This window comes from Macaca nemestrina, chromosome 6, assembly GCF_043159975.1.
Source record: "Macaca nemestrina isolate mMacNem1 chromosome 6, mMacNem.hap1, whole genome shotgun sequence".
Lineage (NCBI taxonomy): Eukaryota > Metazoa > Chordata > Mammalia > Primates > Cercopithecidae > Macaca > Macaca nemestrina.
The window spans coordinates 67,642,675-67,668,172 of record NC_092130.1 but is presented as its reverse complement, the minus strand read 5'-3'; the positions used below and the strand labels follow the sequence as shown (position 1 = coordinate 67,668,172).

At 35.1% G+C, this 25,498-nt stretch overlaps 1 protein-coding gene across 15 annotated transcripts in view; it reads left to right on the top strand.

The window, feature by feature from the left end:
* Positions 1 to 25,498, top strand: part of LOC105499964 (APC regulator of WNT signaling pathway) — a 144,143-nt gene that overhangs the window by 40,506 nt on the left and 78,139 nt on the right. For 9 of the 15 annotated variants that reach the window (XM_024787152.2, XM_011772858.3, XM_011772854.2 and 6 more), the window contains exons 2-3: positions 20,289 to 20,373; positions 21,150 to 21,351. In XM_024787152.2, the coding sequence (XP_024642920.2) occupies positions 20,289 to 20,373; positions 21,150 to 21,351 (287 nt within the window). Of the gene's footprint in view, positions 1 to 9,592; positions 9,746 to 20,288; positions 20,374 to 21,149; positions 21,352 to 25,498 lie in introns of all 15 variants that reach the window. The other 6 variants (XM_011772863.3, XM_071098600.1, XM_011772859.3 and 3 more) reach the window with 1 other exon arrangement.

Sequence of the window (25,498 nt, the reverse complement as noted above, 5' to 3'; positions counted from 1 at the left end):
AGAGGAAATCAAGATGGAAGTTATGAGTTATCTAGAAATAAAGAGAAGAACTCTTCATACTAAAACCTGTGGAATGTAGATAAGGCTGTACTAAGAGAAAAACTGATGTCCTTAAAATTTATATTATTAAGGAAGAAACGAATAAGTGAATGTTTAAGTGAGGAAATAAACGAATTAATATTCACTTTATTATTATTATTATTTTTTTGAGATGAAGTCTCACTCTGTCGCCCAGACTGGAGTGCAGTGGCACAATCTTGGCTCACGGCAACCTCCACCTCAAGCGATTCTCCTGTCTCAGTGACACCCCCACCACCCCATAGCTGGGACTACAGGCATATGCCACCACACCCAGCTAATTTTTGTATTGTTAGTAGAGACAGGATTTCACCATGTTGGACAAGCTGGTCTCAAGCTCCTGACCTGCCTCCCAACGTGTTGGGATTACAGGCATGAGCCACCACACCAGCCTTTCACTTTAAATAACTAAGTAAGCCAATGGAAAATAAGAGGATATAATTAGTAAAGATAAAGAAATTGATAAAATAGAAAATAAAGTAGTGGAAAGGATACGTTGATGTTTTTGTTTGTTTTGGTAAACACCAATAAAATAAATGAAACCCTAGAAAGTTTAAAGGAATAAAAGACAAACAGAACACCAATGAGAAAAGATACCTTCAGATAAAGAATTTTTAAATGAGAGAATATATACAACTCCGACAATACATTTGTAAAACTAGAGGAAATAGTTTACTAGTGAACTATTAATGAATAAAATTAATACAAGGTGGAGAAAGCATGAAAAGACTAAACCTCAGAAGAAACTGTAAAATACTTTAAAAAAATCTTAGCTCTAAAATGGCACCTCTTTTGAGTATCCATCACTTTGATAAGAAAAAAGGCACCTTCTGATTTGAATTCTAGCTGACTTTCAAAGGATAGATACTATTCAAACTATTCCAGACCATATAAAAAGATGAGACATCTATCAGTTCATTTTGCAAACTAGTGTAAGCTTAATTCAAAACCTTATTTCAAAATACTATAAAAATTTAAAACTATATGTTTTCTCTTTAAAAATTCTAAGTGAAATATGAAGAAATCAACAGGCTCATAAAAGAATAAAACATGAACAAGTGGGGTTTATTTCAGGAATGGAGGATAGGTCAACATTCAAAAATCTTATAACTGCATCAAGAAATTAAAAGAAAAACGATTTGATTATACAAAAAAGTACTATTTATGTTCAGCAGCTACTACTAATAAAAACTTTAAACTCAAGGGAAAATGCCTAAACATGTTAAAAAATTTACTGAAATCTAAGAGTAAGAATATCAAATAGTGAAATAATATGCCATTCTTATTAAAATTGAGAATAAAATAGTTTAGGTGACATTTTAAAGTTTCAAGCTAACAATAAAACGTGAAAAAGAGGTGAGGTATAAATGCAGGAAAGAAGAGTCACAAGTATCACTTACAGATTATATGATTGCATACCCAGAAAATCCACTGGAAATCCTATTAGAATTCATAGAATCATCTGATAAGGTGGCCACACAAGTATTATGGGTTAAATAGAATTAGTAGCTTTTATATGTAGTAACAATATTTGTTTTTCTTTATTTCTTTTATTAAGAGATGGTGTCACACTACGTTACCCAAGCTGGTCTCACTCAAGTGAGCCTCCGGCCCCAGCCTTCCAAAGTGCTGGGATTACAGGCATGAGCTACCACGCCTGACCATTAGCAGTATTTGGTGTGGGGTGGTGGTGGTCATTCACAGCAACTCAAATAGCCAAAAGCCCAGGGATATATTTGATATGAAATGTATAGAGGCATAGGACCTTTTTCTTGAGGGGGAAAAACCCTGGGAAATTTGATTGCAGAGCCTGAATTATTCATGAGATGTAGTAAGACTTAGTATGGAAATGTGAGCCTGTCTGAAATTAATATAAATATAATACAGTTACAGTTCTAAGTATGTATGAGAATTGAGCATATAAGAGAGACATTTCCATTCAGTGGAAAAGAAATGGTTTGTTTAATAGTGCTGATGTAGTTGCACTATTTATTACTACTTTCAGTTATCCATACGAAACACAATAAAGTTAGACCACTACACTCATGCCATACACAACAATAAAAATGCCTTATGAATTAAAGATCTAAATATAAAGTAAAATTTCTTATTCAAGCTAGTGAATTAATCTTCCAAATTTATCACCTCTTTTGCATAAGACCCCATTAAAGTGATAGTAAAAACAAAATAAAGATGTGAGCTTACAATGCCATAAAGAGTAAGAGACATTCAAATTGACATTGTAACAAATTTCTGGAAGATGAAGAAATTGTGGGAATTAAAATTGATTGCTGAAAAAAAAAAAATCAGGGATTCTAAGACTTCCTAGTTCTCTGTTCTTTCCAACATGGCAGGTTGGAAATTTAGTATTTAAAAGTAAAATACTAATTTTAGTATTAGGAATTTCTTAATGGCCTTTGAAATTATTTGGGTTACCTTGGGGTGTTTGAAAACCCAAATTGGGAAATTATGCTTTAACCACCAGTTTTTGTAAATTAAGTTTTATTAGAGCACGGGCATGCCCATCTAATTATGTGTTTGGGGCTGCTTTTGTGCTACAGCTACAAAGTCAAGTAGTTGCAACAGAAATCATATGACCCACAAAGACTTATAATATTTATTATCTGGCCCTTACAGTAAATGCTTGCCAACCCCTGCTCCTGGTAATTGGGATGGGCGTCTTGAGACCTGCCCACACTTGGTATGGGCATGGATAGGTCTAGCCAGTGTTATGTAGCTATTTACAGAATGTAAGCAAAGGAAAGAGTGGGGAAAGAATGCAACAGACAGAAGACTGAATATCACCACCTAATGGGGCCTTAGTAGGGAAGAGAAAGAGAAATAGAAAATGGTTGTTAAAGAGAAAAGAATTAAAATGGATGAGGTGAATTCTGCTTGGAATTTAAAACTTTTTTGTGTATTACTGATTTTGTATCTGGCAAGCATAAAATTTTTATATTTCTAAGATTTTTCTATTTTGTTTCTTTCCAATCATTACACTTTCTCTTTTTTAAATTTTACTGTGTGAATTAGGACTTCCAGGATTACGTTGACTGAAAGTGTGGATAGTAGACATCTTATTCCTGATTTTAAAGAGAATGTCTGTAACATTTCACTATTAAGAATGAAGTTTACGGCTGGGTGTGGAGCGCCTGTAATCCCAGCAGTTTGGGAGGTGGAGGCAGGCAGATCACTTGAGGTCAGGAGTTTGAGACCAGCCTGGCCAACAAGGTAAAACCCCATCTCTGTAATCGCAGCTACTCGAGAGGCTGAGGCGTGAGAATTGCTTGAACCTGGGAGGTTGCAGTGAGCCCAGATCGTGCCACTGCACTCCAGCCTGGGCAACAGAGCAAGACTCCATCTATTAAAGCAAACATACTAAAAAAGAATGAAGTTTACAAAATTAGCTGGGCATGTTGGCTTGTGTCCATAGTCCCAGTTACTCTAGAGGCTGAAGCAGGAGGGTTACTTGAGCTAGGGAGGTCAAGGCTGCAGTAAGCCTAGGTGACAGAGCAAAACCCTGTCTCAGAAAAAAAGAATGAAGTTTACTTTAGCTTTGACAGTTTCCCTCCTATTTCCAGGTTTTTATAGAAAGTTTTTTCTTTGAGATGGTTTTTCTTTAGTATTTTCATGTAGCAAGTGACACACACAAATGATCTTATATTGCACTCTACTTGCATTTCTGGAATAAACTCAGCTTCATTCTGCTGTAGTTTCTTTACTGTGTGCTATTGTATTCTGCTTCCTGATAATTTCGTTTAGATTTTTTGAATCAATATTTGTAAATATTAGCCTATAATTATTCTTTTTCACACAATCTTTGACCTTTATGTCATGGTTAGATTGGCTTCATGGAATGCATTGGAAAATATTTCCTATTCTTCCATCCTTGGAAGCATTGTGTAAGATCAGAATGATTTGTTCCTTAAAAGTTTGGTAGAAGGTGTTTGCAAAACCATTCAGATATGGTGTTTTGAAGGATTTGGAGGAGGAGGGCAAAGATATTAATACTTACTGCTCCAATTTTTTTTTTTTTTTTTGAGATGGAGTCTTACTCTGTCACCCAGGCTGGAGTGCAGTGGCGCGATCTTGGCTCACTGCAACAACCTCCACCTCCCGGGAGTTCACGGCATTCTCCTGCCTCAGCCTCCTGAGTAGCTGGGACTACAGGCTCACGCCACCATGCCTAGCTAATTTTTGTGTTTTTAGTAGAGACAGGATTTCACCATGTTGGCCAGGATGGTCTCTATCTTCTGACCTTGTGATCCACCCTCCTTGGCCTCCTAAATTGCTGGGATTACAGGCGTGAGCCACCGGACCTTGTCCAATTTTTTAATAGTTGTAGAAGTATTAAGGTTTTTCTGCTGCTTCTTGAATCAATTTCCCCTCCCTAGAATCTTTGTTTTAGTATGTTTGGAGGTTGTTTTCTTTTTTCTCTCTCTAATCATATTTAGTTTTTTTGTTTTTGTTTTTTTTAAATCCAACTTTTTCTTTTCTTTTTTATTTTGGTTCATTTTAGAGGGTTTTCTTGTTTTTTTTTTGTTTTTTTTTTGGTTTTTTTTGTTTTTTTTTTGTTTTTTGAGATGGAGTCTTGCTCTGTCTCCCTGACTGGAGTGCAGTGGCACAGTCTCGGCTAACTGCATCCTCCACCTCCTGGGTTCAAGCTAGTCTCCCACCTCAGCCTCCCGGGTAGCTGGGATTACAGGCATATGCCACCACACCTGGCTAATTTTTTGTATTTTTAGTAGAGACAAAATGGGGTGAAACCAACATGGGGTTTCACCATGTTGGACAGACTGGTCTTGAACTCCTGACCTCAAGTGATCCACCCACCTCAGCCTCCCAAAGTGCTGGGATTACAAGCGTGAGCCACCACCACCTGGCCAATGCTTTGCTTTTCAAACTTTTCAAAGGGTATGTAATAAAAAGGAAGACTTACCACCAGACACTATACCTTGATTCTATAAGCAGTGACTGTATTTTTGAATGTTCTTTAAGTGATATTTTTTATCCTTTTGCACTCCTTTATTTTTACTGGAGCAGTAGGGACCACATGAGACATTAGTGATCAGCATTCTTTTTTTTTTTTTTGGGTTGCGGGGGGAGATGGGCTTTTGCTTGTTTTTTACGTTTGTTTTGTTTTTCATCAACTTCATTTTTACATCAGCCTCATTCTTCTTAATACCGGTGTAGTATTTCACTGTAGAGATGTGCACTATTTTAACGCAGTTGTGCTTTTATAGCAAATAGAAATTTTCCCATTTGTTTGAAGGTACCCTAAGAATCTCCTTTATTACTCCTAGTCTAGTAACGGACATCATTACTTTAGAGAACTCTACTTGGCCCTCTGTGTGTCTTACACCCATTAAATTAAAATTAAAATGTTCCATACCATCCTTTGAAGAGGATATATGCCATTTAAATATCTTTACTTAAAAAAATAAAAGTCTGCTCTCATAAGCAATGAAATGTTTTTCAAACATTTAAATCTCTGTTCCTTTTTGCAGGTTATCCTAGTGTGTTTTATGAGTCAAAATGCAGTTTTTACTTTTTCTTCATGGCTGTCCCATTTCCCAGCACCACTTTAAATTCCATCTTTTTACGAATATTGAGATACTGCTTTTATATACTGAATTTATCTATATTTACTTCTGGATTTTAAACATTGTGTTCTCGTGGTTGGTCTATTCATGTACCGGTATTGTAGCTTTTTAAAAAACTTTTAATTTTAAATAACTTTGGACTTACAGAAAAGTTGGAAAAATAGTACAGAGTGTTTCTATATACCTTTTACAGATTCCCCAGATGATTAACATCTTATATATCCCTACTACAATTATCAAAACAAAAAAACTGATCTATTGGTACAATATAGTTAACTACATATATATATGGTTTTAATTATAAAGGCTTTGTACATTATTTTAATATGTAGTTTACTGCCTGCTCTTTAATATTTTCTATTTTTTTTAATATCTAGCTGCAGGAAATAAAAACTTTATATAGGGTTTTTGTTGGGACTGTAAAATTTATAAATTAGCTTAGGGAGAAACGGCATCTTTATGTTGCTGAATCTTGGTATACCAGAATAAGATATGCCTTTCCATTTGTTGAAATCTACTTTTCTATCTTTCTCGTATATGTTTTGGACTCTTTTTGTGCAGTTTATGCCCAGATATTTTCATTTTTTATTGTAAATGGGATCTTTTCTTTCATTTATCTTCTGTCTGGTTTCTCTCCCCTATAAAGGAATGATTTCTGTATATTTGGTACTATACTATATTACCAAATTACATTATTATTATAATATTTCATTGATGCTTTTGTATATTCCAGGTATATAGTTATGTGGTCTGTGAATAATGTTCCCTTTCTAATTTTTTTCTAATTTTATTCATTAATTTGTGTTGACTATTGTGACTAATAGAATGGTACCCTGACTGTAAGAGTATATCCAGTGTTTCCACATTAAGTATACTGTTAGCCTTGGGGCTGATAGATCATGTTAAAGAAATGTTCTTTTTTATTCAGTATTTTCAACAAGAATGGGTATTGAATTTGTAAAATGTCTTTTCATCATCTTTGGCATGAACATAACGATTTTTTCCCATGTAGATCTATTATGTTAAATGATATAATTGATTTTCTAATAGTGACTTTTTCATGGTAAATTATAATAGATTTTTCATCTCTTTTGGGATCAGTTTTGATAGATTATATCTTCTAGTAAATTATCTATTTCGGGTGTTCAGATTTGTTTGCATAGGGTTGAGCAGAGTCGTCTTTTATGATTCTTTTGCTTTCCTGCCTTCTTACTCATATTTTCTTCTTATTTCATTTCATCTAAAATGCTGGAAAATATATCTTTGTTTTTCCATGAAAACAAAATAATAAAAGCAGCTCCATTGATGTAAAAAAGAAGTGATCTCGAACTTCTGAAAATAATAATCCTCCACATTTAATTCTGATTATCTTTCGCCAGCCCAAAATTTTTTGCTTCCTTGCTTTTATTTCTCACAATACTTGTAAATTTGTTTTCTAATGAACATTTGAATAAAAGTCTAGATAATAGTCCTTGTGCTTTCTTCTCCCCTACCTGACACTTACAAGGTGGAGCAGTGTCTTTAGTGGTCATCTTAACTGCAGAAAAACAAATTGAGAGGTTTGCATGCTCTCAATAAAGTGAAAGATTGGGAGGTTTTCCCCATTTCATGGTGTGTGGCAGCTGTAATGTGATCACACAAGTTTCAAATTTTAAAAAAAAGTTTTAAAGATGTATTTGGTATGCAATTCTTGTAATTGAAAAAAAAAAGACATTCCAAAGTAAATTTACAACTTCACAAATTTTGTATGACTTCACAAGTTTTGGGTTAGGGAGGGATGGCTGCAGCATCCTAAAACAATATAAGTTTGGGTATTCTTCCATGAAACATCTTATTTTTTCCATAAAATTAGATTATTTCTAGAGCAGAAAAAACTTTAATGATTGGGATTCTGGAGTTGGGGGAAAAAAAGATGATTAAAGGTTTAATTCTTCATCTGAAGAGTCGATTTTTTTATTCCTGTAATAAAGAGTACTTTTAGCAGTCTCTGCTCATCTTGCGCATCTGGCTCTTTTCATGATTGTGTAAGGTTATAACTTCTGTGTCTCAATAAACTTGTGTGTGTCCATTTTTTTCTCTGTTACTACCTTTTCTCTTATTTTGTTTTATTATTTTGATGTAAAATTACCTGTTAATTTTATTTGAAATGAGAAATTTTAAGGCTCACATTATTCAAATTCTGTCAGATCCCTACCTCTGTCATATGGTTTATAATGTGCTGGGTATTTTCAGACCTGCTTATTAATAAGATGTAAAACAAAATAATGATCACTCCTGTGGATTTTTCCTTTATTTTTGAGATGTCTCCTATGGCTGCATTACTTCTTTACCCCTTGTCCATTGGTCAGAGGAGGTGTCTTAACTATAGGTGAACACTATATCTTACTGAAGAGGTTATGTTACATGTATATTTTCATAATATAACTTACATTTACATAGTACTTTTATTTTTTAGCCTACCTTTTGTTATTAATCCTAATAATATCGCTGTAAGTTATGTTAAAGCAGATTGTGAATGTTCATTTACAAATTGTGAAATGAATTAAAATGAAGGGACAAAGATTAAATCATGACCAGGCCTGAAATTAACACACAAGACTCAATTTTTTTCAACCATAAAGACTTCATAGGTGATCCCCGCCCGCAGGACTCCCCTTCCTCCTCAGATGTCATTGGATTGTACCAGGTTTACTGTTGATTCTAGCCATTGTAGAACTAACTAGATCTAAGATAAGTCCCTTGATTTCCTTTGGTAGAGTCTTCTAATTGCTGAACTCCAGTACTGTCATGACTAGCCAGTGTTACAGCCTGTCTGCCTTATTCTGTGTAGTGGATTTCATATTATAGAGGCATGTTTTTAATGTCAAGATCTTTATTGCTTAAGTGCAAACTACTTAATACTTTTTAGCTATTAAATAATTAAGATAGGCAGGATTTTATTTATTCCAAAATGATTTGACCTAAACTAAAGAGAGAATGTGGATCTCCTGAATCTTACTTGGTTAATCTTAATATAACTCCTAGCATTCTATAATTCTTCCTAAGGTCCTCTTATTACCTGGCTATCTTCTGTATCTTCTTTGTCTCCCCTCTTCTTTCCCAGTCATAATGACTGCCAGACTCTGCTTCATTTCTCTTTGACAGTCTGTACTTCTCAGGTCATCCATTCTCTTTAGGTGTCTTTTGGCCTCAGTTTGAGCACAGCAGATCCCAAGACCACATATGCCATAGCATGGGCTATTATAGTCAACCTTTTGAATAAATGTGATTGAACTTTATGTTAGAAATTCTTATTTACCATCTTCCTATCAAAAAGGCTTAAAGTCTTCATTTAATGCTCTCCTTCATGTCCATTTTGTTAAATGATTGCCTTTTAATGAGATCTTAGAACTTCAGAACTGTTTCACTATGGAGGATGTGTAAGATTAGCCTTTTATCAAATGAAAAGTGTGAAATGGAATATGTAATCTCAGTCCATTCTGGCTCTAAAATTCTGTGACTATCAGATAAAATTCAGAAATAAAATAGTATTACTAATATACATAAATTTTTATCATAATTATATTTCCTAAGTTTTGCCTGTAAGAATGGGTAAAATATCTTTAAAACCTTGAAGAAAGTATTACTTGATAGAAAGTTTAATCCATCTGTGAGAAGACACATGTATTCAGGCACAACTGAAGTTCTCTCTTCTATTTTAATTTCATTTGTCTTAAACTGAGACTCCACTGTTTCATCCTCTTAGAAAGATGCTGCTACTTGAACAATATTGTTTGGAGACCAAAAACTAGCATATTAACACAATTCTTCTTAAACGTCTTAAGAGTTTTGTTTCCTTTACCCCTTTCTTAAAAACGAGCAGCCACTAAATTTTTTAGTAGTGAATTTCAAAATCCTTTTTAACCTTATAGGTCCAAGGGTAGCCAAGGATGGCTGCAGCTTCATATGATCAGTTGTTAAAGCAAGTTGAGGCACTGAAGATGGAGAACTCAAATCTTCGACAAGAGCTAGAAGATAATTCCAATCATCTTACAAAACTGGAAACTGAGGCATCCAATATGAAGGTATCAAGACTGTGACTTTTAATTGTAGTTTATCCATTTTTATTCAGTATTCCCTCTTGTAAACTTGGGTAAGACACTTAAAAGTGTATTTTAAGCAATAATATGTAAACTCTTTCTTGCAAAAGTTAGCATTTATATTTTTAAATAAGATACATTGAATTCATTCAGTGAATCATATAATGAAAATAAGTGTATAACTCCAATGACTAGTTAGTTCTTAGCTCTTTTTAAGATTAAAGAGAAGAGACCAAATATAGCATCACTATCCTGAGGCAAAGTTTTCTGCATAGTTCATAGAAACTAGCCTCATGATTTTAGAATATATCTTGAATATTAAGTATAGTCTTCCTCCCCAACTCCCTCAGATCTTGTCACCCCGTAAGTGCTGCAATGATAGGTGATCAAGAAAATCAGGATGCCCTACTGGGAAGAGCCATGAACTAAAAGTCAGTACGTGGTTCTATACCTGGCTTTGCCACAAACTGAGGTATATATGACCTCTGTATATTCTTCAGGACTTAAGTTGTCTTATTTGGCAAGTATAGGCGTCACGCTAGTCTAGATGATGTCCATGGCATCTTCAGGCCCTAAAATTGGCTTGCCAAATAGTACTGAAAAGTTCTGATAACCTCCAAGAAAAGTTAGAAAATAGTGTGTAGTGGGGAAAATGTTCTAGTTTCAAAATAATTGAGGTTAAACTTTAGCTGTTTTAATTCCCAGTTGCTTAGGCAGATTCTCTTCTGACTGAATTTAATAACTTCATAGAATTGGACATCATCAACAAAAATGTTACTTCCACCGTGTGTGGTGGCTAAGGCCTGTAATCCCAGCTCTTAGTGAGGCAGAGGCAGGAGGATAGCTTGAGCCAAGGAGCTCGAGACCTGCCTGGGCAATATAACAAGACCCCATTCTCAAAAAAAAAAAAAAAGTTACTTCCTTTATTTAAAAAAAAAAAAAAAAAAAAAAAAAAAAAAACTTCCTGCTTTTTGTTGTTTCTGCCTCTTGGCTATTTTAACATTTGAGTTCCTGGCCCAGTTCTTCCTGTCTGCTCACTACTCTTATTCCTTACTAATTTCCTATTCTATCCTAGTTTCTTTCCTGTGCATTTCAAGGTTTGCCTTATTCTCCAGACTTGTGTGTGTCACTGAGGTAACTGTTTCTGCTTCTCTTTTACCCTTTATATTCAGTATCATCACAGCTCAACCTTTGCTCATGTGTCCTATTCTGTCTTTCCATCCCTCTATCAATCTTTTCTACTCTAATTACCCTCTTGTGTGGTAAAAACTATCCCCAGCAATGAGAGACATCCAAGATACCTACTTCCAAATCCCTTGGGAAATAAGGTAGACTATAAACAAACATTTTGTTCTTTCCACAAACTATGGGTGACCTAAAAAGACTTGCATTAGTTGCCTAACAGGTTAAAAAAGAGTAGTTTGGTATTTTAACATTGATCAACACATTACATTTCAAATCGTTATACTAGGCATGTATTTTTAAAAGTTTTGAAATACAGAATTAAAATATTCTTTCATCTACTTTAGTATGGTATATTTTGCAGAGAACTCCTCCTGGCACGCCTGTTTAGATAGTACATGTCTGTTTTGTAGTATAGAACTCTGAGATCTCTTTTTTAAAGTTTCTGTTTAATTCCTTGAGCAAATTCAAAACTCATATTTGAAAGACAGTGTAACTTACCCTTAGATCCATCGCCACACTGAAGTGGAATGTCTCTCAGAGTGACAGTAGAAGTCACACCCTCAAATTTCTATAGTGGAATATCTAGTTGATCATTTATATGTGTGGTATAACACAAGTTGAGTATCTCTTATTCAAAATTGCTTCAGACCAGAAGTGTTTTGAATTTTGTATTTTTTCAGATTTTGAAATATTTGTATTACACTTTGTGAGCATCCCTAATTCAAAAATCTAAAATCTGAAATGCTCCATTGAGCATTTCCTTTGAGTGTCATGTTGGTGCTCAGAAAGCTCAAGACTTTGGAGCATTTCAGACTTCAAATTTTCGGATTTAGGATGCTCAACCTTACATACATCAGGAATAGTGGCACTTCAGATATACCTGAAACCAACCATAAATTTATTTTACTCAGCATGTACTTCAACAGACATCTTGTGAATCCATTAACGTATTTCCTTAGAATTGGACATGTGGTACCATAACAATTGCAGCCCTATAATGAAATTATATCTCTTTTTAAGGTTTTATGCTGTGAAACAGCATAAACCATGACCTGTTTATTTTGTCTTAGAATATTGTTTTGTGTAGACGCTTTTGAAACCATTGGCACTTCCTACGGTGGATTAAGATTAATCCAACACAGTGGTTATTTCCCCCAAAGTCACTTGCTAGACTTTGTAATACCTTATATAAACTCGAATCACGTTTCCTGGTCATTAATCTCTTTACCTCCAAAGTAAGCAAAAGGAGGCTGGGCATCGTGGCTCACACCTGTAATCCTAGTACTTTTGGAGGCCAAGCAGGAGGATTGTTTGAGCTCAGGAATTTGAGTCCAGCCTGGGCAACATGGCAAGACTCTGTTTCTACAAAAAAATACAAAAATTAGCCAGGTGTGGAGCACATCTGTGGTCCCAGTTACTTGGAAGGCTGAGGTGTGAGGATTGTACTCCAGCCTGGGCAAAAGAGCCAGACCCTGTCTGAGAAAAAGAAAACAACAGAACAAAACAAAACAAAAAAACAGCAAAAAGTGTGTCTCCTCCAACCGGATTACTTAAAGTCTAAAATTTATGCAATAATACCATCTAGTGGCAAAAGAGGACACTGCTTTGCTATTTGATTACATGTGTCTTTGTAGCGCCAGGAAAATAAGTGTTTAAGGGTTAGGGAAATGTGAACACTGTGTATTAAGGAAATATTTATTTTTAAGTATAATGATATTATTGTGTTTGTGTTTAGAAAGAATCCTTGTTTAAATATACATATTGAAATATTTACAAAGAAGTTGTATGATGTCTGAGCTTGATTTTCAAAATAAGTCTGGTGCAGAGGGGTAGAAATAGAGAAAGTGGATATGGGTGTAGATGAGACGCAACTGACCATGAATTGATAATTGTTGATGTGGGGTATGAAGGTACATGGGGGTTTGTTACAATTTTCTGCGCATATAGGTATATGTTTGAAATTTTTTGTAATGAAAATAAAATAGAGATTACATGGAATTTAGATGATATGAAATCGGATAAATGCAGAATTGCAGCCAATCTTAAAAAAAGTTATGTGGTTTAGTTTTTACTCCAGGGCTAGAGCCCTCCCCCCAACTTTTTTTAGATGGAGTTTCGTTCTTGGCACCCAGGCTAGAGTGCAGTGGCACAATTTCAGCTCACTGCAGCCTCCACCTCCTGGGCTCAAGCGATTCTCCTGCCTCAGCCCCGGGAGTAGCTGGGATTACAGGTGCCTGCCACCATGCCCGGCTAATTTGTGTATTTTAGTAGAGGCAGAGTTTCACCATGTTGGCCTGGCTGGTCTCAAACTCCTGACCTCAGGTGATCCACCCGCCTCGGCCTCTCAAAGTACTGGAATTACAGGCATGAGCCACCATGCCCAGCCTACCTAGAGCTGTTTAGTTGACTTTAAAATGCTGAGCATAGTAACAAGGTAAAGATAGCATTATAGAGATAAAAAGCTGAAAGGTGGCATGGTGTAGGAAGAATTATCTATAGGCAAATTATTAATCAAGCATTTACCTCTTTGTTGTAGTTTGACAAAATTTAATATTTATAAATTGGTCTATAAACTGTAAAACAATATACATGTAAAGTACACATTTTCAGAAAGTAAGAAAAAATAAAAATCGAGATCAGCATTTCAGACTGTATTTTGAAGATGTAATTATCAAGTGTACTTGTATCTGGTAATGAAAAGCATCTTTAACTATGATATACTGAAATAAATATAAGTGGGTCAAGTAGCAGCCTCTCTGAAATGACAGCGTTGCTCGTAGATAAATATCACTGGTATAACCACAGCACATTTCATCTCTAATGAATAATTTTCTTTCTTTTTTCTTTTTTTTTTTTTTTTTTTTTTTTTGAGACCGAGTCATGCTCTGTCACCAGGCTGGAGTGCAGTGGCACGATCTTGGCGTTCTGCAACCTCTGCCTCCCAGGTTCAAGCTAATCTCCTGCCTCAGCCTCCCTAGTAGCTGGGACTACAGGTGCACACCACCACGCCCAGCTAAATTTTGTATTTTTAGTAAAGATGGGGTTTCACCATGTTAGCCAGGATAGTCTCAATTTCTTGACCTCGTGATCCACCTGCCTCAGCCTCCCAAAGTGTTGGGATTACAGACGTAAGCCACTGTGCCCAGCCTAATGAATAAGTTTCTAATGTTTCTAAAATGTTAAAATTCTTTTAAGACAATATTATATGTGATTATATAATGTAATTAATCTTTTCAAACTGAGCTTCCAGAATTTTAAAATACAAATGAATATTCTCTCCTTCAAAATTACATATGTATTTAAAAGCTGCCATTTCTCAGATAACTTTTTGAAACTTTTTTTTTTTTTGGAACTGCTTTGCAATTGTGTTCCATTTTCTTTTAAAAACTCTTCAAAATTAAGGGCCTCTTCTAGGTTGTATGCAGTATGCAGCCCCCAAGCAATATGTCCCACTCAAAAACTAGAAAACACTGGATAAAATACAAAAATCATAATTTTAAGGACATTGGAGGACTGTGGAATCATCAAGCTCTGTATTAACTATAATTCCTAAGAGGAAAGAACCCTTTCTAGATAAGCTGAGATTACTGGTAATTTTCTTCCCGGGGGATATTGATTCTGGGTACAGATTGAGATTCATCATTGGCACAAGCAGAAGGACTTCACTGGGAGAAAGAAACTCTTGAGGCCTTTCTGCAGGTATGAAAGAAAAAGAAAATGAAATTGTTGGCAGCCTCGACAAACATGAGGGCAGATGTAGAGATATTAGCATTTAGAAGAGCTCTAAATACATGGCTCATTTTTACCATGTGATATTGGCCAAGTCTTGTAGTACAGGAGACTTAGGATAGACTAGAAAGGCAGAATGTTAGCAGGCGAAGTCCTTCTAGAAGGAGAGACATGTTACTTTCGCACCACAGGTCTCCTCAAGTCATTTGCCAGATTTTGAATTTTGTAGAGCAGGAGATTAAAGACCTGAGTTTACAACCTCCAAGAGATAGAACATTTAAGGCTAGAGAGATAAGTGCTACCAGAGAATAAGGCTGACCTGGAAAGGCAAAGTGAAATATCCCATATTCCTGCAATGCTTAGGAAAGACCTATTAGAGGAAGACCTACCTAGTATATCTGGTTTTCCATTCAAGATAAATATCAGATTTTGATACTGTATAGGGTAAGAAGTTAACTGCTGAGGAGATGGAGACCTTTTATATTTCCTATCTGAATATAGAGGGACACACTCAAGGAACTGGGAAACCCAAACCAGTTGTGAACTTAAAATTGCAACTAGGTCCCAATCCATTTTTTTCCTTTTTTTTTTTTTTTTTTTTCAAGATGGAGTCTCACTCTGTCGCCCAGTCTGGAGTGCAGTGGCGCAATCTTGGCTCACTGCAAGCTCCGCCTTCTGGGTTCACGCCATTCTTCTGCCTCAGCCTCCCAAGTAGCTGGGACATCAGGCGCCTGCCACCACGCCTGGGTAATTTTTTGTATTTTTAGTAGAGACAGGGTTTCACCGTGTTAGCCAGGATGGTCTTGATCTCCTGACCTCGTGATCCACCCGCCTCAGCCTCCCAAAGTGCTGGGATTACAGGCGTGAGCCACTGCACCCAGAGGGTCCCAATCCATTTTTAGTTGCTAATTGGATTGAGGAGATCAGACCCCAACAATGGAAAAGGCAAACTCTCTAGGGGAAAATACTGTCAATCATCTAAAGTCTCTTTTTTTCTTGTATACACAGTTGGCATATAGTCAAACGTTATATGAAATGCAGAGAAACTGGAAGATTACTGATAATCAAGAGAACAAATAGGTAATAGGAGCAAATTCAAATGATCCAGATGTTGCAGTTAGTAGTCAAGGATTTTAACATAAGTATTATAAATGTCTTGAAAAAAAATGAATGAACAGATAGAAAATTTTGACAGAGAATTGGAGTCTATAATTAAAAGGAAGCAAATGGATAGTCTAGAACTGAAAAATGTATTTGAAATTAACATTGGATGGGCTTAACAGCAGGCTGAACAGTGAATTAGTGAACTAGTGAGAAGACAGAATTAGTGAACTTAAAAAAAATCAGTAGAAAATATTCAAACTGAAGCACAGAGAAAAAAAATGGTAAAAACAAACAAATAAAAAAGACAAAACAGTGGCTTCTAGAAGAAAACATAGGTAATAGCTTCCTATCCTGGGAGTAGGCAAAGATTTCTTAAACAGAATGCCAAAGCACCATAAATAGAAATAAATTTGATAGACTACATTAAAACTAAGAACTTTTGTTCATCAAAAGACTTCAGTGTGCTTCTAGAAGAAAACATAGGATAATCTTATCTATGTGGCCTTGGGTGGGCAAAATTTCTTAGGACACACAAAATACTAAACATAAAAATGTATAAGATAAACTTCATCAAAATTAAAAACCTATGCTTTTCAGAAGACTTCATTAAGAAAATGAAAAAGTAAGCGATGGAGGAGAAAATACTTGCAACACATATATCTGACCAAAAGCTCAGTTCAGAATATATAAATAATTCCTTCAGAATATATAAATGATTCCCACAAACCAGTAACAAAAAGACAATCCAGTTTTTAAAATGTGACCCAGGGACTTGAAAAGAAAATTCAGAAAGAAAGATAAATGGCAGATAAGTCCATGAAAAGGGATTCAGCATCATTTGTCATCAGGGAAATGCAAAGACTATTTCACTCCTACTCAAATGACTGATGTTTAAATTAATAGCCTCCAGACTGGTAACAGCCCAAATGCCCCATTAAAGAGGAGAAAGGATAGATACATTGGGCTGTATACAGTGGACTACTACATACTATATACAACATTTAAAAATAATGAACTGATAAGGCAACAGTATGGACAGATTTCACAGATACTATGTTGAACAAAAAAACGTGAGACACAGAGTCTTATATACTGTATGATTCCATTTATATGAAGGTCAAGAAGATGCCAAACTCTTCTGATAAAAAAGCCAGAATAGTGGTTACCTCTAGGAAATGAAAATTGGTAAAAGGAACTTGAGGGAACCCTCTGGGGTGCTAGAAATGTTCTGTATCTTCACCTAGATATTGATTACATGGGTGTGAAAATCTAGGATTAGTGTATTTTACATATGTATGTTGTGCCTCAATAAAACAGGAAAAAAATTACTTGAGGTCAGTTTTTATTGTGGAATAGCCATAAACTATTCATGGCAAACTAGTAAGTAATGTAGGTCATATTGGATGATATCGTCTTAAGGCAAAGTAACTGGATGTGACTGTAAATATATACAGATTTTGTTGATGAAGTTCATAACTCAAAGCACAGATATAATGTAAGTAACACATCATTGGAGTAAATTAGTAGCTTTCCAAGGTGACTGCTTTGAGAATCTTTTTAAAAATTGTTTAACCTTAAATCTTATTTACCTGTATGATTATAGCTATCAATAGATTTCTAGCAATGTGTACAGAAATTTTTAAAAATAGAATTTTATTACAAGTTGAGTGTATTCACTATTTTATTAAATTAGGAAATGTGGACAAAAAGAAATAATCAAAATCACCTATTTTTTAAAAAAAATTTAAATCCCATCACCAGAGGTAAAAGTAACCTTTGATAGTATATATATATTCTTTTCTCTATACATTTATGCAAACTTGCATTTGATGACATCATATTTTGCAGCATAATTTTTTTCTGTGTAATTTATTGTCATCTTACATCAGATTATGTATTTTACAGTTGCATAGTGTTCCATTGTATGTACAGCTAAAAAATGCTATGGCCTATTTAATACTTATTGTTGGACATCTGAATTTATATAGCTTTTTCATTTTTTTAAAATATTTTATTTTTTCTTTATTATTTCTTTTTTAAAAGACCATTAATGTAGCATTAGTTTTGAAAAAATTAGATGTATGTCCAATGATGTACCAAGGATTTTTTATTATGATTTTTAAACTTTTAAATCTTTGTAACTTTTCTAAAAACAAGTAGGATTTTTTGTTATACATATTGTTTAAAAAGTATGACACAACAAGTAAAAGAGAAATTGCTTATAATTTCAGTCTCCATAAAATAACACTGTTAACATCTTAATGATTCTGTTTTCAGCATCAACATCCCCTGAAAACTTGTTCAAAATGCAGATTTTCAACCTCTACCCCAGGCTTACTGAATCAACAATCTATGTTTTAACAAGGTCTTCAGGTGATTCTGATCCATGGTGACGCTGGAGAACCACTACTATAGGCTTTGGAGAAGAATCTTAGAGACTTGATCAAAGCTGTGCTTTAAAAAGATTGCTCTGACAGCTCTGTGCGAGATTGAGCCACTTAGGAAATTATTTTCGTAGTTTAGGTAGGGTTAATAACAAGATAGTGACAGTAAGAATATGAAAGAGGTAGCTCTAAGAGAGAGATTAGAGGGAGAATCACTGGAATTCCATAACTGGGAATGTGAAGGAGGAGGTGCTAAGGATTTACGCTGGAGGAGAAAGAGAAGGCTAATGCCATTTAACTGAGAGAATACAAGGCAAAGAACAAGCTTTATTGGGACAAAACGCCAGTTCAGTTCTGGACATTTAGATGTATGGTGCCTATCATACAGATGTAAAGCGTCCATCAGTTGGTTGGAAAAGTGAATCTGAAGTTTGCAAGTAAGGTTAGGATTTGAGACATGTCATTGGAAATTAACTGCTCAAGGGTAGTTGTTGAATTGTGAGACTGGAAGCCTGAGAAATAGGGATAAGATTAAAAGGATTATTGAAGGACTAAAACAGTAGCAGTGGATAGAAAGAGAATTGAAATCCTGGAAAAATCACAGTAGTCTCCAGTGAAAGTTCTTAAGTGGAAGAGATGGTGCCCTGAAGTTTATAGTCGACATTTTGGTGGGCGTACTCACATTCAGTAAAGGAAGTTATCCCTGTGCAAATTTGTTTTCTAGTCCACAAATGTAAAACACTCTGGAATATTTTGAAAATAATACAGTCACCTTCATGCCCCCACATCTACTTACCCAAGCCTTTCAGACTCCAACGTGGCCTATTATTTGAAGGTCAGATACTAAGGCTATTTATTAACATAGGAAATTCTAGGGTTTGGGGGCGATTTCTTTTTGTTTTTTAGCTGGGGTCTTACTCTGTCACCCAGGATGGAGTGCAGTGGTGAGACTGTGGCTCACTGCAGCCTCAAACTTCTGGGCTCAAGTGATCCTCCTGGCTCAGCTTCCCAAGTAGTTGGGACTACAGGCTTATGCCACCACTTACAGGTTTTTTTGTTTGTTTGTTTTTTGTTTTTTTTGTTTTTAATTTTTTAGGGACAGTCTTGCTCTATTGTCCAGGCTGGTCTCAAACTCCTGGACTCAAGTGACCCTCCTGCCTTAGCCTCCCAGAGCGTTGGGGTTACAGGCATGAGCCACCATGAATGCTTACAATGTCACTGTCAAGATAAATCAGTGAAACTGTCTTTGCTCCATTCACTAACTTTTTGATAGGTTTTCCTTTTAATGTGTTTACAGATTACTTTTCTTATAGGGGAACACTCCATTTAGATACAGAGTTGCAAGTGTTCAAATACTTTGTCTTGCATTCGGGAAACCTGATTGGCCAAAGAACTATGCTAGGAGCTAGAATGGAATGCCTCAGTAAATGGAAAATAATATAAATTATTATTAAGTAGCCTGCAATAAGAGCCAAAGTTCACAAATGTAATGGCAGAAAAACTGGTAGAAAAATGTAAGTTTCTAACATTCTTGGAGAAAAAATTATCAAGAAAGGGTTTACATGGGAAAGAAGAAAAGCATCAAAAGTCAAGAAAGAGTGAACATACAGTTATTTGAATATATGCTAATTGTAAATTAGTGTCCTAGCAGAATATACTTAAACGTGGTATATTAAAAGCTTGAATGTTGAAGTTGTTAAATAGATTGTGTTAATTTGGTGTTTTTTATGGTCGTGTTGGTGCACACTTAAGAGACATGGATTCTAAACACATAAGTAGCTTTTGTAACTTGAGCAAGTCTCTGGGTCTCACTTGTTTTATCTTAAAAATGAGAATAATTCGCATCGTTGGTTTTTTTTTTAAGTTAAAAATAATGAATGTATCTTACGTGTGTTTGTAATACTGTGCATGGAGACTCCCCATACTCACCATTATCACAAAATATCACTATTATTATTTGGCCATGATTTATTTATTAATAATGAATAATAGGTAATATATATAAGGTACATGTTTTCAGAGTGCTCTGAATTTTTTTCTCAGCGTACTTAAATGTCAAGAAATACAGAATCATGTCTTGAAGTTATTTAGAATTTCATGTTAATATATTGTATTCTTTTTAACAGGAAGTACTTAAACAACTACAAGGAAGTATTGAAGATGAAGCTATGGCTTCTTCTGGACAGATTGATTTATTAGAGCGTCTTAAAGGTAGATTTTTAAAAAGATGTTTTAAAATAATTTTTTAAGCTCAAATTGTCATCTTTAGATGTGTAGATCCAAGTATAGCTTCTCTCGATTTGGGTGTTGGTATCAGTTTTCTTGGTGTATTAGCTTTACCGTCAGGATGTAATTGTTAAAAGTACAAATAAATAAAAAATGTGTTTGTGTGTCATTTCTTCAGTTAAACATTTAACTGGCTTTGAATTAACTATTTTAAATCTCTTCCTTAAATAATTTTCAGCTCTTTTTAAAGCTTGTTGCTATTCTGCCAGTCACTAAATAGAACTTTAGTATTCTATATGCCATAGACTTGAGCCCACTGTCTCATTGGAAGAAGTATTGTCTTCTTCATTCAGTATAGAAATACTTTAACCTGTTCACATATGTAAGTTGATAAGTCGTTTTGAGCAGTTTTAAAAGGATATTTTTCTCATTTTGTTGCTTGAAAATTCTAATGTCAGAACAGAGAAAGTGCTTGATAATAATTGAAGCCAGACAGGGAAATTACTTTTGAATTCCAAAATATTATATAGAGGAAGTCTAAGGAAGTATATTTTATCTAATTTTCCTTTAACATAGTCCTTATTTTTACTCTGACCCAAGTGGACTTTGCAGGGAAAGTCCTAAATAATTTTTTCAGTCATGTATATTTGTGGCTAAAATGTAAACCTAATATTTCACTTTAAAATAATATAATAACATTAAGTATATTTTAGACCACTTAAAGCAATTGTTGTATAAAAACTTGTCTCTATTTTATTTAGAGCTTAACTTAGATAGCAGTAATTTCCCTGGAGTAAAACTACGGTCAAAAATGTCCCTCCGTTCTTATGGAAGCCGGGAAGGATCTGTATCAAGCCGTTCTGGAGAGTGCAGTCCTGTTCCTATGGGTTCATTTCCAAGAAGAGGGTTTGTAAATGGAAGCAGAGAAAGTACTGGATATTTAGAAGAACTTGAGAAAGAGAGGTAACTTTTCTTCATATAGTAAACATTGCCTTGTACACTCCAGTTTATTGTTATTTTGTAATATAATATGTAAATTGTGAATTTATGGTAGGTGATAGCCAACATTTAGAGCATTTTGCATTTTTAAACTCAAAGATAGAATGTTATTGATTGCACTTATATTAAATCTAAAAATGTAAACAAGGCCGTTTCCTGGGATTCCGAAGACCTATTTTGTCACTTAAATACTTTGTTTTTTTGTTCGTTTATTGGGATTTATTTTGAGACAGGGTGTCACTGTGTCTCCCAGGCTGGAGTATAGTGGCATGATCTCAGCTCACTGCAACCTACACCTTCTGGGTTCGAGTGGTTCTCGTGCCTCAACCACCCAAGTAGCTGGAACTATAGACGCCTACCACCAGGCCTGGCTAATTTTTGTATTTTTGGTAAAGATGGAGTTTCTTCATGTTGACCAGGATGGTTGTCACTTAAATACTTTGACTACTCTGTACATTGAGTAATACACATAATTGTAATATTTATATGTAGTTAAAATAACTTGCCAGATACTTTGGCCCACACCTGTAATCCCAGCTACTCTGGAGGCTGAGGCGGTAGGATTGCTTGAGGCCAGGAGTTCAGGACCAGCCTGGGTGACGTAGTAGGACTCTCTCGTTTTTTTTTTGTTTTTTTTTTTTTTTTTTTTTTTTGAGATGCAGTTTCACTTGTTGCCCAGGCTGGAGTGCAATGACGCAATCTCGGCTCAGTGCAACCTCTGCCTCCCAGGTTCAAACGATTCTTCTGCCTCAGCCTCCCAAGTAGCTGGGATTGCAGGCATGTGCCACCACGCCTGGCTAATTTTGTATTTTGAGTAGAGACAGTGTTTCACCATCTTGGTCAGGCTAGTCTCAAAATCATGACCTCAGGTGATTCCCCCACCCCCAGCCTCGGCCTTCCAAAGTGCTTGGATTACAGACATGAGCCGCTACGCTTGGCCAAGACTCTGTCTCTACTTAAAAAAAAAAAAAGGTAGTAACTGATTTTTATTGAATTTCTGATTATCTATTGAAGTATATTCAGTAACTACTAGATTCAGTAAAAGATGACTCTTTTCATTATGGAAGGCCCACTACAAGTGGCTACAAATGAAATATGTCTTTATTTTTTTAAATTTATAAATAATTGTACATTTCATGGGGTACATAGTGATGTTTCTACACATACAATTTATTGCAATCAGATTAGCATATCTGTCATCTCAGACATTTATCATTTCTTTGTGTTGAGAACATTCACTATCTACCATCTAGCTATTTGCAGCTATGTAATATTGTTAACTATGCTCATTCTACAGTAGTATAGAACACTAGAACTTATTCCTCCTATCTAGCTGCAATTTTATATTCTTTAACAAATCTCTCTTTTTCTCTTCTTTCCCTCTGTGTTTCCTAGCCTCTAGTATTTACTTTTTACTTCTGTGGGATCAACAAAACATTTCTTTTTTCTTTTTTTTTTTTGAGACAGTCCTGCTCTGTCGCCCAAGCTAGAGTGCAGTGGCGCAATCTCGGCTCACTGCAACCTCCACCTCCTGGGTTCAAGCAATTCTCGTGCCTCAGCCTCCCGGGTCGCTGGAATTACAGGCACACCCCACCGTATCCAGCTCAGATAGCTGGAATTACAGACACATCCCACCGTATCCGGCTAATTTTTGTATTTTTAGTAGAGACGGGGTTTCACCATGTTGGCCAGGCTGGTCTCGAACTCCTGACCTCAGGTGCTCTGCCTGCCTTGGCCTCCCAAAGTTTTGGGATTACAGGCATGAGCCACTGTGCCTGGCTAACAAAACATTTCTTAATGTATAAGTTTTAATACCTGAAAAAAAATTGCTTGATGTATGGAATGAGTTCTGATTTTTCACAGCTAGTGTATTAATTCTTCTCTTTCTAAAGTTAACATTATCTCGCTGCAGATACCAGACTATAGATCTTTATCAGGAACTTCGTCAAATGTTTTATGTCCCCTAAAAGATTCCTTAATGTACATATTAGGAAATATCTTTATTATCTTTGTATTTCTAAAAGTTCTATTAGACATTCAGAAAATGGTAAAATAGATAAAACATTCATATTGTCTCTGTGACCTTGGTCAAGTCATTAAATTTTTGTGCCATTTTCTTCTGTAAGATAAAGATATGGTTCTACTTTGTGGCATTGTTGTGATAATTGAATATTAGTATATAGGAAATACCCAGCATATCTCATTGAGGGGCAGAAGACCTTTTATTACTTTCTGTCCAGTTTCATATGTGCCCATTTATGAAAATAGGGATAATTATCTGGACCAGAAATGATGTTACACTGTCTTTTATTTCTTAAGTTTACATAAGTCTCTGTTTCATACATTGATCCTAGACTATTGAAACACCATCCTGAAAAATAAGGAGTGAACTAGGGTCCATGATCTTCCATCTCTTTTTCCTCTTTGAACTCTGTTAAGAGGCAAAGGGCATGCATACCAACCTTTCCTTACTTGCTTTCTTTTCCTTACTTTGCTTTATGTAGGCACAGTCCTGATTTTATTAGCAGAGAGAGGGAGTTTCAGAGAAAAATATTAATTTTTGAAATAGGTTTTACTGCAAATACTAGTAAACCTAAGAAATGCAGCTGTAAGTGGTAAGGAATACTTGTAATAAAAATGTTCTTATTTTCTGTCTTGACATTATTTCTTGCCAGTCTTCCGGAGTTCTTTGCATCTAAATTTAGGAAAAGCTTATTTCTCTGTTCAAAGACTTGAATGCAGTGATCTCCATGTTTTATTTGTTATTTAATACCACTGTAAATAACTTTAAGCTAGTGTTCTGACTTAACTCCAAGTGGAAAATACATTTCTTTTTAAAAATATTTAAAGGTGCTTTAGCCTTTTCTGTTGTTACTATAGAAAAGACGTCTTGTTTTTGTTTTCGTTTTTCTCCCAAAATATGGCCCAACTTCTAATTCAGGCTTTATTACACACTACAAAAAGTTGCTGTATCTGGAGAGAAAGAGGTGTCAGCATAGTGTTGTTAGAAGGTTCTCAACTCTGCCTGATCATTAGTATCACTAGCTTAGCTTTATAAAGCATCATAAGTGAAAAGTATCAGTATTCCTTTCCTATATTCAGTCTCATTTCCCATGAGATAGTTACTTCTATAACTCTAAATAATATGCTTATATACTAGTATTGGACATGACTTACTGACTCACCACTCTGAAAGATGAAGATTTGTTAAATTTACTCAATTATCCATCCAGTTTTTAATTCTGTACCAATTCTTTGGTTGAATTTGTATACATAAACACATAAGCAAATACACATACATATATGTAAGTTCTATTTCTTGTTCTTTCCTGTGACTGACTGTGTCTGTTGAAGCCCCACTGTATAAGATTTGGCAACTCTGTGTTTACTTTTGTTTTGTTAAGACTGTTAACAGTTACATCCTGCTATATATATTTGAGTCTACATTTTTTTTCCTGTAAATTAAGCATAATGTTGATGTGAAATAAGTGGGTTTTTTTAGGACTCTGTAGTTGTTGGACACTGTGAGTCAATAGTATGGCAGAATTAATTTTTCCTCCCCGTTGATAGAATATCATACCCTTTGTGCTTCTTAAAGGAAGATGATGCTATTTGAACTGTGTCTTTCTTATATAGCTCTTGGTTTTTGTCTCAAGTTTCTAATTTTTCTTTCTTTTATGTTTTTGGGAGTAGAAACTTGTGTCTTTATGGTAATATGAAGATCTAGTTTCATTGTATTCATAAATAAATTTTTATTGGAGCCAATGAATTTTTCTGATCTAATTTGGACCATTTGCTTCCTGAGCCTGCTACAATACTGTCATACCATTGTTGTCATTACGCTTCCCATTTAGGTCTAATATATTTGGGTGTTCTTGACTCTTTTTTTTGTAGGAGAGAGATAAATTGATTTCTTGCTTGTGTGATAGTATACTTATTTTGCTCTCACACTTGATTGATAGTTCAGGTAGGTTTAGGTTCAAACTCATTTTTCTTCATTATCAAGGTACCAATGAGAAATTTGATGCCAATCTGAATGTCATTCCTTTGTAGATGGCAATTTTTCCTCTTTCGAAGCTTTTGAATGTTTTGGTATGCATATTTTCTTCAT